This window comes from Ranitomeya imitator, chromosome 1, assembly GCF_032444005.1.
Source record: "Ranitomeya imitator isolate aRanImi1 chromosome 1, aRanImi1.pri, whole genome shotgun sequence".
Taxonomy (NCBI): Eukaryota; Metazoa; Chordata; class Amphibia; order Anura; family Dendrobatidae; genus Ranitomeya; species Ranitomeya imitator.
In genome coordinates this window covers 956,893,318-956,912,285 of record NC_091282.1, presented here as the reverse complement: position 1 = coordinate 956,912,285, position 18,968 = coordinate 956,893,318, and the positions used below count along the sequence as shown (strand labels likewise).

Genomic DNA, 18,968 nt, shown 5'->3' with positions numbered 1-18,968 from the left:
CACTTTTTACAGCTTACTTAGTTTAAAGATCAGGGCATAAATAATTTATATTCCTTTGGATAAACACATGCTAGCTCAAAGACAAGAAACAGAGACTACATAATATTAATATCTGAATGGGAAATCACCGGTGGGAGTAGACAATATAAAAATATACATATTTGGTACCACTACAATTATTACAACTATGTATTGTATAAAATGCTGTAGTTGGTGATGGTGACACTGCTATTTTTTTTTTCAGTCCTCAAAATATGAACAAAAGCTAACCAATAACTTGTATGTAGCCCAAAAATCAATAGCAATGGAAAAATAAAACAGTTGTCTCTTTGACTGCGAGAATGAAAAAATTATTTGATTCTTAACTTACATGGAACCTTCTTACTACACAGTTCTCTACAGACATTAACATCACTGTAAGAACAATCTAAACTCCCTTTTCTTATGTTTTTAGAGTGTGAGAGGAAACCGAACTACCCAGAATAAACCCATGGTAACAAAGGGGAGGTGGGGTAGAAGTGGTGGCAAATGGAGGAGACTAGTCCATTGAATCTTTTTCTTTATAAGGTGTTTTCTCATTATCATACATAAGCAAAACCAAGCATCTTTGCACTGGACTTATTAAAATTACTCCCAATTGTAAAGAAAAGATTTTTTTTAATTTTATAGTTTACTGTCTACCTCTGTGGATATCAGAGGTGGTGGAATAAATTGACAAGAAGGTTTAGGCATAATAACAGACGCGGGTTCTTTACTGTAAGAGCAGTGAGACTATGGAACTCTCTGCCGTATGATGTTGTAATGAGTGATTCATTACTTAAATTTAAGAGGGGACTGGATACCTTTCTTGAAAAGTATAATGTTACAGGGTATATACACTAGATTCCTTGATAGGGCGTTGATCCAGGGAACTAGTCTGATTGCCGTATGTGGAGTTGGGAAGGAATTTTTTTCCCCAAAGTGGAGCTGACTATTTGCCACATGGTTTTTTTTTGCCTTCCTCTGGATCAACATGTTAGGGCATGTTAGGCTAGGCTATGGGTTGAACTAGATGGACTTAAAGTCTTCCTTCAACCTTAATAACTATGTTACTATGTTACTATGTATGACAAGGAACACGTTCTGGCAAGCTCTTTTCAGAGCTGGCAAGTGCTGCTCTGAAGCTAGCTATATCACAGGATACAGTGCTGGCTTCAGTGCCCCTGGGCTTCTCCAAAACATGTAGGATCATAAGAGAGTGTGCGGTCCTGTCTGTATACTCTTTTGCATCCCCCCTGCCTAGGAGATGTGGTATGATTAGACCATATTCCTGCATGGTCAGACACAGCCATTACACAGTACACAGCAGGGGTACATTTATAAGATTATCCCAGCACAGGAAAACATTTTTTAACACATCTAATTGTGAAATTTATTTTTACTCCAAGATCTATTGATTAAAATGAACTTTGTTGGAAATCCCCTTTAAATGAGGAGATGTGCGAACAACATATAAGTGAAATAAGAGGAAAACAAACCGAGAACAGAGGTTAAATATTTGACAACTGAGATTAATTCAGTATTATTTTCTTTACTGTTTAGGTGGAAAACTTGATTCAGCTCCCACTGCCCAGGTGTGGAGCAGTCCTCTCTTTCTGCACCCTAGGGGTTGAGGCCGCTGAGAAGTGTACCTGGCATAATCACTCTGAAATCTGCTTGATGTAAATCCTGATGGACCAATTAGATACAGTATGTCTGAATCAAAAATCTTGAGTTAATGAGCTGATCCCTGCATTGCATACCTGCCGTGCAACATACAGCGATATGTCTTCAAATAAGCTTGCATTTATCCATAAGCCTCCGTATGTAACACTGAAGTTGCTGACATATACAAAGTGACCTTTCTCTATATGAATTACCTTACACTGCTTAGAAAAATGGAAACCCAAAGAATTTATTCAGAGTAGAAAACATACAGATTCTAAATATTCGTGAAAAAGTTCTTTAATCTTATCTTTACTGTCTTGATTACAACAGTGTGCTTTAATGACTATTACTACACAGCTTAACTCCCCGATTTCAATAGACGTGAACATCTTTTAGATCAGTATTATTATTATTGTATTATTATTATTTATTTATATAGCACCATTGATTCCATGGTGCTTTACATGAGAAGGGGTTACATACAAGTTACAGATATCGCTTACAGTAAACAAGCTAACAATGACAGACTGATACAGACGGGGGCGAGGACCCTGCCCTTGTGGGCTTACATTCTACAGGATTATGGGGAAGGTTGAGGGTTGTAGGAGCTCCGGTGTTGGTGAGGCGGTATCTTCGGTAGTGATGAGGAGGCAGCGGGGTCAGTGCAGGCTGCAGGCTTTCCTGAAGAGATGGGTTTTCAGGTTCTGTCAGAAGGATCCGAATGTGGTTGATAGTTGGACGTGTTGGGGCAAAGAATTCCAGAGGATGGGGGATATTCGGGAGAAGTCTTGGAGGTGGTTGGATGAGGAGCGAATAAATGTGGAGGAGAGAAGGAGGTCTTGGGAGGACCGGAGATCACGTGAGGGAAGATATCGGGATATTAGTTCAGAGATATATAGAGGAGACAGGTTGTGGATGGCTTTGTAGGTCAGTATTAGTAATTTGAACTGGATGTGCTGAGGGAATGGGAGCAAGTGAAGAGATTTGCAAAGAGGGGAAGCAGAGGAGTAGCGAGGAGAGAGATGAATTAGTCGGGCAGCAGAGTTAAGAATGGACTGGAGAGGTGCAAGGGTGTTAGCAGGGAGGCCGCAGAAAAGGATGTTGCAGTAGTCAAGGCGGGAGATGATGAGGGCATGCACAAGCAATTTAGTAGATTGACGGTTGAGGAAAGGACGGATTCTGGAGATATTTTTGAGCTGGAGGCGACAGGAGGTGGAAAGAGCTTGGATGTGCGGTTTGAAGGACAGGGCAGAGTCGAAGGTTACTCCGAGGCAGCGGACTTCCAGTACGGGGGAAAGCATGATGTCATTGATTGCGATAGATAGGTCAGGTAAGGAAGATCTATGGGATGGAGGAAAGATGATGACTTCAGATTTGTCCACATTGAGTTTGAGGAGGCGAGAAGAGAAGAAGGAGGATATGGCTGATAGGCACTCTGGGATTCTGGACAGCAGAGTGGTGACGTCTAGGCCAGAGAGGTAGATCTGAGTGTCATCAGCATAGAGGTGGTACTGGAATCCATGGAACTTTATGAGTTGTCCCAGGCCAAGTGTATAAATTGAGAAGAGTAGGGGTCCTAGAACAGAGCCTTGGGGGACTCCAACAGAGAGAGGGTGGGATGAGGAGGTAGTGTGGGAGTGGGAGACGCTGAATGTGCGGTTGGAAAGGTACAAGGAGATCCAGGATAGGGCGAGGTCTTTGATGCCAAAGGAGGAGAGGATCTGTAGTAAGAGGCAGTGGTCAACTGTGTCGAAAGCACAGGACAGGTCTAGAAGGAGGAGTAGAGTATTCTCCATTAGCTTTCGCGGTAAGTAGGTCGTTAGTGATTTTGGTCAGGGCTGTCTCAGTTGAGTGATGGGGCGGAAACCAGATTGTAGATTCTCAAATAGCAAGTTAGATGAGAGGTGGGAGGAAAGTTCAGAGTGGACGTGCTGCTCCAGGAGTTTGGAAGTGAATGGGAGCAGTGATATTGGGCGATAGCTGGACATAGCAGTTGGATCGAGGGTTGGCTTGTTAAGGATAGGCGTGATTGTGGCATGTTTGAAAGCAGAAGGGAAGGTGCCAGAAGATAGTGATAGGTTGAAGAGGTGGGTTAGGGATGGTATAAGTGTAGTGGTGAGGTTGGGGAGGAGGTGGGATGGGATGGGGTCGAGCACACAGGTGGTGAGGTATGATTTGGAGATGAGACAATTAAGCCCCCCTTCAGTGATGTAGGATAGGGAGGTTATGGGGTTTGGGCATTGGTCAGGTATACAAAGGGGTTGTGGTGGTTGAACAATGAAGACTTGCCTTGTCTGGTTGATCTTATTTTTAAAGTGTGTGGCAAAGTCCTCAGCAAAGATGAGGGAGATTGGAGGGGTAGTGGGGGCGGAGGAGGGAGTTAAAGGTTTTGAATAACTGTTTGGGGTTGTAGGATAGGGAAGAAACGAGGGTTGTGAAGTAGACCTGTTTAGCAGAGGTGAGAGCAGATTTAAAAGCGAGTGTTGCCTGTTTGAATGCAGTGAAGTCGTCTTGCAAGTGTGTTTTCTTCCAACACCGCTCCGCAACCCTGGACACTTGCCGGAGCTTTTTAGTGGTGTTATTGTGCCAAGGTTGTCTATTGATACGTCGCACTCTGCCATGGACGAGAGGGGCAACTGTGTCAATAGCTGATGAGTGGCATTGTAGAAAGCGCTGGCACTGTCTGTGTCGTGGAGTGAGGATATGGACGCCAGTGGTAGGATAGAGTCAGAGAGTGTCTAGAGTGTGGGTGTCTAGGTGTGCAAGGTTTCTGCGGGGGTGCGCATTTTGCTGGACATGGATGACCGGTGACGAGGACAGGGATGAGAAAGTGAGCAGAGGGTGGCCGGATAGAAAGAGAGGGGAGGTGGTGAAGTTAGATAGAGAGCAGAGATGGGTGAATACCAGGTCTAATGTATGTCCGTCTGTGTGGGTGGCTGCGGAAGACCACTGAGTAAGTCCAAAGGATGAGGTAAGGGACAGAAGTTTGGAGGCTGTTGACTGAATAGTATCAATGGGGATGTTGAAGTCACCCATGATGATGGTGGGAATGTCAGCAGAGAGAAAGTGAAGAAGCCAGGTAGAGAATTGGTCAATAAAGGCAGTGGCCGGGCCTGGAGGTCGGTATATAATGGCCACTTGGAGGTTGGAGGGAGAGTAGATGCGGACAGAATGGACTTCAAAAGAGGGGAGGATAAGGGAGGATAGAGGTGGGATTGGGTTAAAGGTGCAGTTAGAAGAAAGGAGAAGACCCACTCCTCCACCATGTTTGTTGCCAGGTTGAGGGGTGTGGGTGAAGTGGAGGCCTCCATAACACAGCGCAGCAGGGGAGGCGATGCCAGAGGATGTTAGCCATGTTTCTGTGAGGCCAAGGAAGGCAAGATTGCGAGAGAGAAAAAGGTTGTGAAGCTTATTGCAGATTGAGCCGGCATTCCAGAGTGCTCCAGAGAGAGGGAGCAGGGAGGTGGGCGTCAGGGGCACGGGTTTTATGTTGGAAAGATTGCGGTAGTTCATATTAGATAGGGAGCAATAGGAGGGGGTAGTAGTGGGAGGTATGAGCTGTGGGGGTCCCGGGTTGGTAGATATGTCTCCAGCAGTGAGGAAAAGCAGAGAAAGGGAGAGCAGGTGGGAGAAAGAGAGGGGCCGACTTGTTTTATGTTTTCTTAGGACAGATTTGAGGTTGAGGAGCAGGTCAGCAAAGGAGGACAGGTGGGGAGGTAAGAGGGAAGAAGAGATGATTATTAGGTTAGAGAGTGCTGGGGTTTGTGATAGTGAAGGAGAGAGGATTAGTGGAGCAAACACTGTAAGGGCATATGTAAACACGGTGAAGGAGTAAGATGGGTAAATAGAAAAGCTAGATCCAAGTAATAAGAAGTGCTTACTCAGCAGACATGCCCAAAAGAGACAGATCATAGAGTGGAGTCCTGACTCCTGCCATGACTAACTGCCATTGAAATAACTGCGGCATCTTTATGCTTAGCTGCGAAATGCTTTGCTGCAGAAATTTGCTTTGTATGTCTATGTATGCCACACTAACCATCAAGAACAGAAAAAGGGGAAAGAGAAATGTCTGAGTACTTGAGAACCAAAATTCATATTCTTTAGTCCACGATGATCAACATACTGTGAAGAGCAGAAGGGCAACAATGTTTTAAACTTTTGACTTTCAGTCTCCATATCTCATTATCCACTTCTGATTTGAACTCGAGACTACCATAATTTTATAGACAATCATATTGGATATCTCATACTTAAATTTGACTTGCAACTAGGGTTGAGCGAAACGGATCGTTCATTTTCAAAAGTCGCCGACTTTTGGCAAAGTCGGGTTTCATGAAACCCGACCCGATCCCTGTGTGGGGTCAGCCACGCAGTACGCGACTTTCGCGCCAAAGTCGCGTTTCGTATGACGCGCTTGGCGTTATTTTTTCAGCCAATGAAGGAGCGTGGGCAGAGTGATGACATAGGTCTTAGGGGTGTGGACGCCTATCGTCATCTTGTCGATTGTGCGCAGTAGCGATTTGCAATGTGTAACACCAGCTTTTCTGTTCAGGGACGGAGGGGAGAGAGAGAGAGAGAGAGAGAGAGAGGGGGAGAGGGAGAGGGAGAGAGAAAAAAAAATAAAAATAAATCAAAAATAAAAAAAATAAAAAAAATTCCCATTGACTTTGCATTGGGTTTCGTGTTTCGGTCGATCCCTGACTTTTCACCATAATCGGCCGATTTCACTCGACTCGACTTTAGAGATAGTCGGGTTTCGCGAAACCCGACTCGACCCTAAAAAAGTAAAAGTCGCTCAACCCTACTTGCAACTATTGAGCAAATGATTAGTTATTCAGATTTTGTCATGTCACTGCATTGTTCCTGTTTTGCTCCTAAAGATCTAAATTTTATTTTAGTAGTCTTTTGTAAACCCACCTTTGACTTTCAACACTGCCTGAATCCTTCTGGACATGCCCTCGATCAGATTCAAAATGTGTTGACTGAAATTTGATCTCAGGTCTCTTCTGCACGAACCCAAAGTTGGTGCCTACTGGTCAATTCACTTGGGTAGCTATATGTTTTTTCTTCAATTCTACCCACAAGTGTTTTATTGCATTGAGGTCTGTGGACTGTGGGAGCCATTCCAGTCCTTCTAATTCATTGTCTTTGAACCATTTCTTCTCCAATCTAAACGTATGCTTCATGTTGTTGTCCTGTTGGAACATTATGTCGTTCTCATCATACCTGTTGTGAATTCTGTGGCAGAGCTCCCTCCTGTGGTCACAAGTGGTACTTCGGCTGATTCTCTCTGGGAGCTTCTGTTTGTGGAGGAAAGTGGTACTGCGGCTTCTGAGTTTCCTCCCTCAGGTGATCTGGTGAGGTCGTTAGGTGCTTCTCTACTTAACTCCACCTAATGCTTTGATCCATGCTTCCTGTCAATGTTCCAGTGTTGGACTTGTTTTTCCCTGGATCATTCCTGTGGCCTGCTGCTCTGCATAGCTAAGTTCTTCTTTGCTATTTGTTTGCTATTTTTTCTGTCCAGCTTGTCTAATTGTTTTGCTGGAAGCTCTGGGACGCAAAGGGTGTACCTCCGTGCCGTTAGTTCGGTACGGAGGGTCTTTTTGCCCCCTTTGCGTGGTTTTCTTTAGGGTTTTGTGTAGACCGCAAAGTTATCTTTCCTATCCTCGCTCTGTTAAGAAAGTCGGGCCTCACTTTGCTGAATCTATTTCATCCCTACGTTTGTCTTTTCATCTTAACTCACAGTCATTATATGTGGGGGGCTGCCTTTTCCTTTGGGGTATTTCTCTGAGGCAAGGTAGGCTTATTTTCTATCTTCAGGCTAGTTAGTTTCTCAGGCTGTGCCGAGTTGCATAGGCAGAGTTAGGCGCAATCCACGGCTGCCTCTAGTGTTGTTTGGAGAGGATTAGGGATTGCGGTCTGCAGAGTTTCCACGTCTCAGAGCTCGTTCTATTATTTTGGGTTATTGTCAGATCACTGTATGTGCTCTGACCGCTATGTCCATTGTGATACTGAATTGCCTATCACAACACATACCTATAGTACTTGAGTGTATGAAGTAACTCATCTTGTAGGATACTCACATATAGCTCAGCATTAAGAACACCATCGATCCTGGTCAAGTATCCAATGCTATGAAACAACCCTATATCATCATTCCTCCATTAAACTTGACATTTCCTTCAATTTCTCAATCCGTTAGCCCCTTCTGCATTGTTTCTTTCAGACCCATTTCCACCTATCAAAGCCTAATATGATGACTTTTGTGTCATCGCTCCAAATCACTGATTTCAAATCTTTAAATTTGCATATTTTGTACTTAATAATAATAATAATAATAATAATAATAATCTTTATTTTTATATAGCGCTAACATATTCCGCAGCGCTTTACAGTTTTGCACACATTATCATCACTGTCCCCAATGGGGCTCACAATCTAGAATCCCTATCAGTATGTACTTGTTTGCAAACTGGAAAAAACACTTCTTATGACAATATTACGGTTGAGGATTCTTCATCCTTTTTTCGGGCCACCATTCCTGACTTGTGTAATATGCATCACACGGTGTTTGCATCAATGTCTGTGATCTCAATATTATGAAGCATACGAGCAACCTCCACTGCCGTGTTTGTCGAGCCAGAACTGATAGGTCTTGAGATTGGGCGACTTGTTGACTCTAATATTTTGCCTGGATGTCCACCTTTTGGCTTCTGAATGGATGGACGGACTTTATTTCATATTCTTCCAACTGTCATGGCACTTACATGATACAGTTTGGCAATTTTCTTGGCCAAGAGACCGCTATCGATGGGCTGGATGATGCTGTTTCTCTTTTCTTGTGAAATCGTCTTTATGGCTGCTCCAATGACCTTTTACTTGGGAATCAACCTACTAATACACTGAGCTATTAGGGAATGTGAGAACAAGGTGTATTTTGTAATATGGAGGAAGAAAAATATTTTTCCACCCCCAGGAGTAAAACAGTAACAATGCAGTGACATACAAGAATCTGAATAACTAATCATATGCTAAATAGTTGCAAGTCAAATTTATGTATGGATTAGCCAAGATGATTATCTATAAAATAATGGTAGTCTCACGATCAAAGCAGTGATGGTGAGATATAGAGCCTGAAAATCAAAAGTTCAAAACATTGTTACATTTGTTCTTCATTGTATTCAAGAAGTTTACAAACCATGGCACCGTAGCTAATCTCACTGGACATGGACGGACAGAGAAAAATTGATGACCATGCAATGTAGGATAGTCTGGATAGTGGAGAAGCAAACCAATCAAGTTCCAAAGAAATTCAAGCTGTCCTGCAGGCTCAGGGTGCATCAGTGTTGGTGAAAACTATCCGTTGACATTTGAGTTAAATAAAATGCTATGGCAGGAGATCCAGAAGGACTGCTGATACAGAGACATAAAAGACATAGACTGCAGTTTGCCAAAATGTACATGAGTAAGCCAAAATCCTTATCGGAAATCGTCTTGTGGAGCTTTTTGTTAAAGCACATCATTCTACTGTTCATGGAAAATGGAATGAGGCCTACAAAAAAGAGAGCACAGTACCTACAGTCAAATATGGTGAAGGTTCAAAGATGCTTTGGGATTGTGTTGCTGCCTCTGGCACTTGGTGCCTTGACCATGTGTAAGGCATCATGAAATTTGAAGAATTTTGGGTCGCAATGTAGTGCCCAGAGTCAGAAAGCTGCATTTATGTTCTAGGTCTTGGGTCTTACAGCAGGATAATGACCCTAAACACACTTCAAGAAGCACCCAGATATAAATATCATCAAAGTACTGGAGAGCTGTGAAGTGGCCGGATTTAAATCCCATTGAAAAATTATTGAGACATCTTAAAATTGCTATTGGGAAAAGGCACCCTTCAAATATGAGAGACCTGGAGCAGTTTGCAAAAAGAATTGTCCAAAATTCCAGTTGAGAGGTGTAAGAAGCTTGTTGATGGTTATAGGTAGTGATTGATTGCAGTTATTTTTTCCAAAGGGTATCGAACCAAATATTAAGTTGAGGATGCCGACAATTTTGCCCTGCCCATTTTGGGTGTTTTGTGTAAAATTATTTCCAATTTGTCTTTTTGTCTGTTTTTTTTGTGTGTTGTCCAATACATACAAAGGAAATAAACATGTGTATAACAAAACAAAGTGTAATTTCAATAATCTTGTGGGAGAAATCCTTCATTTCATTTTCTGGATCAATTTAAAACGTGCCAACACCAGACTGTATATATATACCATGCATGCCTTGACTGCCGCTTCAAATTTCCTTTTCCGTAACAATAATAATTCTAAATTAAGATTGAGGATATGAAATATGTGAAGTAGAATTTATTATATATATATATATATATATATATATACACACTGTGACAGGGTCACTGGCACTGCATGTGAGGGGAGATTTGTTCACAGAGATTGCTTTTTTATGTGATCTAGAAACCCATAAGTTTCTCTTCATCATGTCATATGCTGAAGGAGTTAATCAGCCATGATTTGTAGGTAAGTAGGTAAGAGATGGACGGGATGCCTACTCACCATGTCTCCACCTCAAGGATGTGACTGGGATGTTAAATGTACAGCCACTGTTTTTTTTCTCTGTGTTGTGGTTGGAGAGGAGAGACTCTAGACATGGTTCCAGGTGGAGCTGAAGACAAATGGTGGTCTGAGCAGTTGAACCTGTCAGACATATGGACTTTGCTATATGTTATCTTTTTGTTTTGCCGTTATGCCAGAAAAGCCATATTTACCGTATATACTCGAATATAAGCCGACCCGAGTATAAGCCGACCCCCTAATTTTGCCACAAAAAAATGGGAAAACTTAATGACTCGAGTATAATCCTAGGGTGGAAAATGCAGCAGCTACCGGTAAAATTTCAAAAGTGAAAATAGATACCAATAAAAGTAAAACAAATTGAGACATCAGTAGGTTAAGTGTTTTTGAATATCCATATTGAATCAGGAGCTCCATATAATGACCCATAAAGTTTGATGGGCCCCATTAGATGCTCCATATTAAAATATGCCCCATATAATCCTGCATAAAGGGTAATAAGGGCCCCATGAGATGCTCCATAGAGATATTTGCCCTATATAGTGCTGCACAAGCGTTAAGGCCCCATAAGATGCCTCGTACAGCCACTTGCCCCATATAGTGCTGCACAAGCATTATGGCCCCATAAGATGCTCCGTACAGTTACTTGCCCCATATAGTGCTGCAAAAGCGTTATGGCCCCATAAGATGCTCCGTACAGCCACTTGCTCCATATAGTGCTGCACAAGTGTTATGGCCCCATAAGATGCTCCGTACAGTCACTTGCCCCATATAGTGCTGAACAAGCGTTATGGCCCCATAAGATGCTCCGTACAGTCACTTGCCCCATATAGTGCTGCACAAGCATTATGGCCCCATAAGATGCTCCGTACAGTCACTTGCCCCATATAGTGCTGCACAAGCGTTATGGCCCCATAAGATGCTCCGTACAGCCACTTGCTCCATATAGTGCTTCACAAGTGTTATGGCCCCATAAGATGCTCCATACAGCCACTTGCCCCATATAGTGCTGCACAAGCGTTATGGCCCCATAAGATGCTCCATACAGCCACTAGCCCCATATAGTGCTGCACAAGTGTTATGGCCCCATAAGATGCTCCGTATAGACACTTGCCCCATATAGTGCTGCACAAGCGTTATGGCCCCATAAGATGCTCCGTACAGTCACTTGCCCCATATAGTGCTGCACAAGCGTTATGGCCCCATAAGATGCTCCGTACAGCCACTTGCTCCATATAGTGCTTCACAAGTGTTATGGCCCCATAAAATGCTCCGTACAGCCACTTGCCCCATATAGTGCTGCACAAGTGTTATGGCCCCATAAGATGCTCCGTACAGCCACTTGCCCCATTTAGTGATATAGTGCTGCACAAGCATTATGGCCCCATAAGATGCTCCATACAGCCACTTGCCCCATATAGTGCTGCACAAGCGTTATGGCCCCATAAGATGCTCCACACAGCCACTTGCCCCATATAGTGCTGCACAAGCGTTATGGCCCCATAAGATGCTCCATACAGCCACTTGCCCTATATAGTGCTGCACAAGCGTTATGGCCCCATAAGATGCTCCATACAGCCACTTGCCCTATATAGTGCTGCACAAGAGTTATGGCCCCATAAGAGGCTCCGTACAGTCACTTGCCCCATATAGTGCTGCACAATTTTTATGGCCCCATAAGATGCTTCGTACAGCCACTTGCTCCATATAGTGCTGTACAAGTGTTATGGCCCCATAAGATGCTCCGTACAGTCACTTGCCCCATATAGTGCTGCACAAGTGTCATGGCCCCATAGGATGCTCCGTACAGCCACTTGCTCCATATAGTGCTGCACAATTGTTATGGCCCCATAAGATGCTCCATACAGCCACTTGCCCCATATAGTGCTGCACAAGTGTTATGGCCCCATAAGATGCTCCGTACAGTTACTTGCCCCATATAGTGCTGCAAAAGCGTTATGGCCCCATAAGATGCTCCGTACAGCCACTTGCTCCATATAGTGCTGCACAAGTGTTATGGCCCCATAAGATGCTCCGTACAGTCACTTGCCCCATATAGTGCTGAACAAGCGTTATGGCCCCATAAGATGCTCCATACAGTCACTTGCCCCATATAGTGCTGCACAAGCATTATGGCCCCATAAGATGCTCCGTACAGTCACTTGCCCCATATAGTGCTGCACAAGCGTTATGGCCCCATAAGATGCTCCGTACAGCCACTTGCTCCATATAGTGCTTCACAAGTGTTATGGCCCCATAAGATGCTCCATACAGCCACTTGCCCCATATAGTGCTGCACAAGCGTTATGGCCCCATAAGATGCTCCATACAGCCACTAGCCCCATATAGTGCTGCACAAGTGTTATGGCCCCATAAGATGCTCCGTATAGACACTTGCCCCATATAGTGCTGCACAAGCGTTATGGCCCCATAAGATGCTCCGTACAGTCACTTGCCCCATATAGTGCTGCACAAGCGTTATGGCCCCATAAGATGCTCAGTACAGCCACTTGCTCCATATAGTGCTTCACAAGTGTTATGGCCCCATAAAATGCTCCGTACAGCCACTTGCCCCATATAGTGCTGCACAAGTGTTATGGCCCCATAAGATGCTCCGTACAGCCACTTGCCCCATTTAGTGATATAGTGCTGCACAAGCATTATGGCCCCATAAGATGCTCCATGCAGCCACTTGCCCCATATAGTGCTGCACAAGTGTTATGGCCCCATAAGATGCTCCATACAGTCACTTGCCCCATTATAGTGCTGCACAAGCGTTATGGCCCCATAAGATGCTCCGCACAGCCACTTGCCCCATATAGTGCTGCACAAGCGTTATGGCCCCATAAGATGCTCCATACAGCCACTTGCCCTATATAGTGCTGCACAAGCGTTATGGCCCCATAAGATGCTCCGCACAGCCACTTGCCCCATATAGTGCTGCACAAGTGTTATGGCCCCATAATATGCTCCGTACAGTCACTTGCCCCATATAGTGCTGCACAAGTGTTATGGCCCCATAAGATGCTCCGTACAGCCACTTGCCCCATATAGTGCTGCACAATTGTTATGGCCCCCTAAGATGCTCCGTACAGCCACTTGCCCCATATAGTGCTGCACAAGCGTTATGGCCCCATAAGATGCTCCGTACACCCACTTGCCCCATATAGTGCTGCACAAGCGTTATGGCCCCCTAAGATGCTCCGTACAGCCACTTGCCCCATATAGTGCTGCACAAGTGTCATGGCCCCATAAGATGCTCCGTACAGCCACTTGCTCCATATAGTGCTGCACAATTGTTATGGCCCCATAAGATGCTCCGTACAGCCACTTGCCCCATATAGTGCTGCACAAGCGTTATGGCCCCATAAGATGCTCCGTACAGCCACTTGCCCCATATAGTGCTGCACAAGCGTTATGGCCCCATAAGATGCTCCGTACACCCACTTGCCCCATATAGTGCTGCACAAGCGTTATGGCCCCATAAGATGCTCCGTACAGCCACTTGCCCCATTTAGTGATATAATGCTGCACATGTGTTATGGCCCCATAAGATGCTCCGTACAGTCACTTGCCCCATATAGTGCTGCACAAGTGTTATGGCCCCATAAGATGCTCCGTACAGCCACTTGCCCCATATAGTGCTGCACAAGCGTTATGGCCCCATAAGATGCTCCGTACAGCCACTTGCCCCATTTAGTGATATAATGCTGCACATGTGTTATGGCCCCATAAGATGCTCCGTACAGTCACTTGCCCCATATAGTGCTGCACAAGTGTTATGGCCCCATAAGATGCTCCGTACAGCCACTTGCCCCATTTAGTGATATAGTGCTGCACAAGCGTTATGGCCCCATAAGATGCTCCATACAGCCACTTGCCCCATATAGTGCTGCACAAGTGTTATGGCCCCATAAGATGCTCCGCAATGCCACTTGCCCCATATAGTGCTGCACAATTGTTATGGCCCCCTAAGATGCTCCGTACAGTCACTTGCTCCGTATAGTGCTGCACAAGTGTTATGACCCCATAAGATGCTCTGTATAGTCACTTGCCCCATATAGCGCTGCACAAGTGTTATGGCCACATTAGATGCTCCGTACAGTCACTTGCTCCGTATAGTGCTGCACAAGTGTTATGGCCCTATAAGATCCTCTGTATATTCACTTGCCCCATATGCTTTTGCTGCGATAAAAAAAATCACATAATCACCTCTCTTCGCTCAGGACCCCCGGCACTTTCAATAGTTATCTGCTCCTCGTGCGGCTCCGTCTTAGCCACTGAGGTTCAGCAGAGGGCGCTCACTGACTACGTCACCACGCCCTCTGACCTGAGCATCACAGCCAGAGGACGCTGAAGACGGAGCCGCACTGGAACGAGGAGAGGCAAATATGACGCAGCGCTGCGCTCCCCCTCCCCGTATACTTACCTGCTCCTGGCGCTGTGTCCCTGCTTCTTCCACCGCTACATCTTCTTCCTGTATTGAGCGGTCACAGTTACCGCTCATTACAGTAATGAATATGCGGCTCCACCTCTATGGGAGGTGGAGCCGCATATTCATTTCTGTAATGAGCGGTACCATGTGACCGCTCAGTACAGGAAGAATCTGCAGCGCTGGAAGAAGCAGGGACTGCAGGGACCGTGCCAGGAGTAGGTAAGTATAATTAGACAGCCCCCGCTCCCCCTCCCCTGCCGACCCCCGGGTATGACTCGAGTATAAGCCGAGAGCGGGACTTTCAGCCCCCAAAAATGGGCTGAAAATCTCGGCTTATACTCGAGTATATACAGTACTTTGCTGAACACTGCTATGGTTTATGCTGTTCCATAATAAACTAGCAGGTGATTTACCACAAGAAGCATTCCTGCGTCTACCTTTAGAAGCAACTGAGTGAGTCAACCCCTCACAGTATACACACACTAATTCCACTTCACATTTCTTATAAATAGTAATAATTATACAAAATTACAAACCATATACTGCATAGTAACTTGTAGTTGACTTCTCTTTAATTACCTTATAAGCATCCTTTATGTTTAATGGTTGCCCATATTCTGCCACGTAGCCCACAATTCCTTTGTTCCATTCCAAACGGATGCAATTATTTGAAGCCTGCTCCAATGTTGTGCCTTCTGCTACATCAAAAAGTCTACTAACCAAAAATTTCTCATTGGAACTGTCCTCACAGACTAAAAAAAGTGAATAGCGGTCAGCCGATATCAATTCGTGGATGTGTAGAAAAATTTTATGACACAGGGCAGCAACGTCTAAATGGCTTGAAATATCTTTCACCAGTTCCAGAAGCCGTGAACACTGATCACTTGCACTATTTAAATTGGGAGCTTGTAGAGGCATCTGTTCCTTCTTTTCAGAATCTGCAAGAAATGTCACTGTTCCCACAGAATCCTTGACTACGAGTGGCCTGAGAGGCCTATCAAACTCGGAAGCAGAGATCTTTCTCACTGGTGCCCCTTGGATGGCGTTCTCAGAAGAAGAGGCCTGCTGGTTATTTTCTGTATTGCTTTTCGCTCCTTCCTTTGTTGCTGGTATCGTGTGCACTCTTTCAGCAAACCATGCATTGACCATTTCTCTGAAAAGTTGAAATAAAGTTATAAATATTTTAGTAAGGAAAGCACATGAGCGATGACAAATGAACACTGAAATGTGTCAGCAGGAGAGCAGCATTAAATATTTACAACGGTCACTGGCCATGTCCTTCTTAACCTTTTCATACTTGTAATCATTCTTTTCCAATGTATTGTATTAAAGGGAACCTATCAATGTTTTTTTGTAACCCAAACTGATATTATAATGTATATGTTACGTCGCTATAAAACAGAATAAATTCATATCTTTGTTTTATCAAGCCTCCATTCCATTGCAGAAAAATCCCCATCCGTAGTTGGCCTTCTACAATGACCAACAAGTAACTTTTCTCTGTGACCTGTTCCCCCACATTAGGTCTCACGCAAGAAGCGTCACTCTCAGGGGCAGCACATGCTTAGATTGCGAGTCCAGCTCTCACACAGCCATCAGGTCTTTACTGTGTACAAGAAGACGGCACTTGCACAAGATCTTTGGAGAAGGAGTAAGTCTAAGAGAAGGGTGGTCTGTCAGTCAGAGATGGGAGGCTGGAACAGGGAAAGTGGCAGATGGAAAGCAAGAGAGGTCGAACAGCTGTAAGTGTAGTGCCATGCACTGCAATTGTGGCTCATTATTATAAAGATAGGACAACTGATTTCTCTGCAACAAAATCATGGGATTGATAAACCACAGGTATGAATTTATTCTGCATTACAGCAACTTAACAAATTATATCATTTTGGAGTGCAAAAAACTGCTGACAGGTTCCCTTTAAAAAGACCGGTTATTTCAGGATTAATTTAAGGGAATTATTATTAGTATAAATTGAATGTCCTAGCCTGTTGCTTTTCTGTTTACGTAGTTTTAGCCAAATTAGAAGGAAGTGAACGATTCCTTTGATTTAACCTCTGTCTTGTTTATTGCTTTACATCAGGCCTTTGTTTTCATACAATTAAATATTATTACATACTGTGTACTTAGATTATTGTCTTGATGTTGAATACTGCAAGCTAAATAAGTCACTGATAAATGTCGCTTGTGTTTTGGGCTACGATGGAAAAATTAAATTGAAAACACAAACACCAACAACAAACAAAACACCAACTGTTTGAATAGAAGGGGACAAAAAATCATTTACAGTACCATAACTTCAGTCCATACCCTATTGCCCTGATTTTTCAAGACCAGCAAGAAAATCTAGCGAGTGTTGGTGTCAGACACTCCTGATTCATTAAGAGGTGCATACCTCTTCATGAATCAGGTGTGCCCGAAGAGTGGCGTCCACCACCATACGCCATGCCAGAATTCTTATTGCAGTACCTGAAAAATGCCAAAAGTTGGTACATTTTTGCCCAATTTGGAGTTGCCAGAATTCCACCGAAATTGTTTTGGTGAATCAGAGATAAAATCACTATGAGAGCAATAGCTAGGGGTTCAGCACAGGAAGAGCAAAACACTTCCTCATGGGCCTACAACACAGGCAGTTAACAAGTGCAGTGGTTTGACCTATCAATAGTGGTTAATTCTGCAGAACAATGAGATTATGATGATGCGATGTCCAATATATATAATTTGTTTTATGTTTTATAACTTTTAAAAAGTAAATACAACTGCAGCTTCTAATAACTCAAGTATCTAGATCTTGGTTGGAGCTATATGGCGACTATCACTGCAACAGATAAAGCACAGCAGAAGATCGCAATATAGCAATGCTAGAACACAACATAAGGATGGGAAATGTGGTCACGATGCATTTATGACACTTTAATCACTAGAAGTCCAAATCTGTTAGACTTCTTACTACTTGATGTTGTGGTCTCAACAACTTGAAAAAACCTGCGGGTGCGCTAGTCTGCTGGCTTGAGACCACAAGGATCAGGAATAATAATAATAATCTTTATTTATATAGCGTCAACATATTCCGCAGCACTTTACAGTTTAACAGTTTCAAACACAACAGTCATAAGTAACAATGTTAACAATACAATAATTAAAGCAACATAAGACGACCCTGCTCGTGAGAGCTTACAATCTACAATAATCATCTCACTGAACACCCACTCTCGTTTTATCGCAGGCATAATACTACTCAGACAACACAAGGATAGGGTAAAACAGTGTGGCAATACTTTATTAAACCACAAAAGAGGCAAATAACACATAGAACAGTCCCTGGAAAATACCCAAGATGGCGCAAATTACAGAGTCTCACCCTTCCACCGACTTGCCGGGATAAGAGCATCTGTGACTTCAGAGCTTCTAGGGCTAACTACCCCCACCTGTGGCATGCACAGAGAGGAGGTAACGATAATCTTAGGAAATTAACCTAGAGCAGTGAGGTATGTGGCCAGGTGACCTGATTGTCCCAACCTTGATTTTTCAAGATGTCTCTGAGGGTTCAGCGATGGTGAAAGGAGCAGATCTATGTTTTTGCAGCTGGGGACACAGGTCACCTAAGCTGACATCCTGTAGAGTCACTTTGAACAGAGGCAAAGTCTCCATATATAGTTCACAACTGTCCTTCAAGCCATCAGGGGGAAGGGGTGATGATGTTAACCTGTATTGTTTGATTATTTAGAATTTATCCTTCAATGTTTGCAATTCAATGAACTGCATGGCCTTGTATAATGTGTAATCAAAATATCAGTAAACACATTGTTCAGTAACCTTATGGTCCTGTTTTTCAAAGATAACAGTACAATAAACTGTAGGAGCTGATGAAGGAGGTAAATAACAACCATTTATGAATTTACAAATATCAATTCTACTTACAAGAAGAGTCAATAATTCAGACAATAGTCTATAATTCTGGGCCTATGGAATTTACGTCTGACATAATTAAGAAGAAATGCTGTTTCATCACATTATTCCTCCTTCTTAATTAGCCTCGAAGACTGCTGGATCCTGTAGTGTGGCTGCCAGATGAGATAGGCTTCCGATCATCCTCATCCACTTGTCAGGACAGTCCATCGGCATTTCCATGATCTTTGACCTTTTTATGGCAGACCGAAAAATGAAAGGACGGTAAGGCCAGGCTTCATCTGAGTAAACGTTCATTGTCCTCAGCAGTCCGATTTAGCTAACTTAAAAAATTGTGGTAAGTAATTACTGTTAATTCCTTGCCA

The 18,968-nt window shown here is 43.7% G+C and overlaps 1 protein-coding gene across 2 annotated transcripts in view; it reads right to left on the bottom strand.

Moving 5' to 3' along the window:
- PDE5A (phosphodiesterase 5A) overlaps window positions 1-18,968 on the bottom strand; it is a 518,628-nt gene that overhangs the window by 391,715 nt on the left and 107,945 nt on the right. For both annotated transcript variants that reach the window (XM_069743739.1, XM_069743740.1), the window contains exon 2: window positions 15,277-15,850. In XM_069743739.1, coding sequence (XP_069599840.1) covers window positions 15,277-15,850 — 574 coding nt within the window. The remainder of the gene's footprint in view (window positions 1-15,276; window positions 15,851-18,968) is intronic.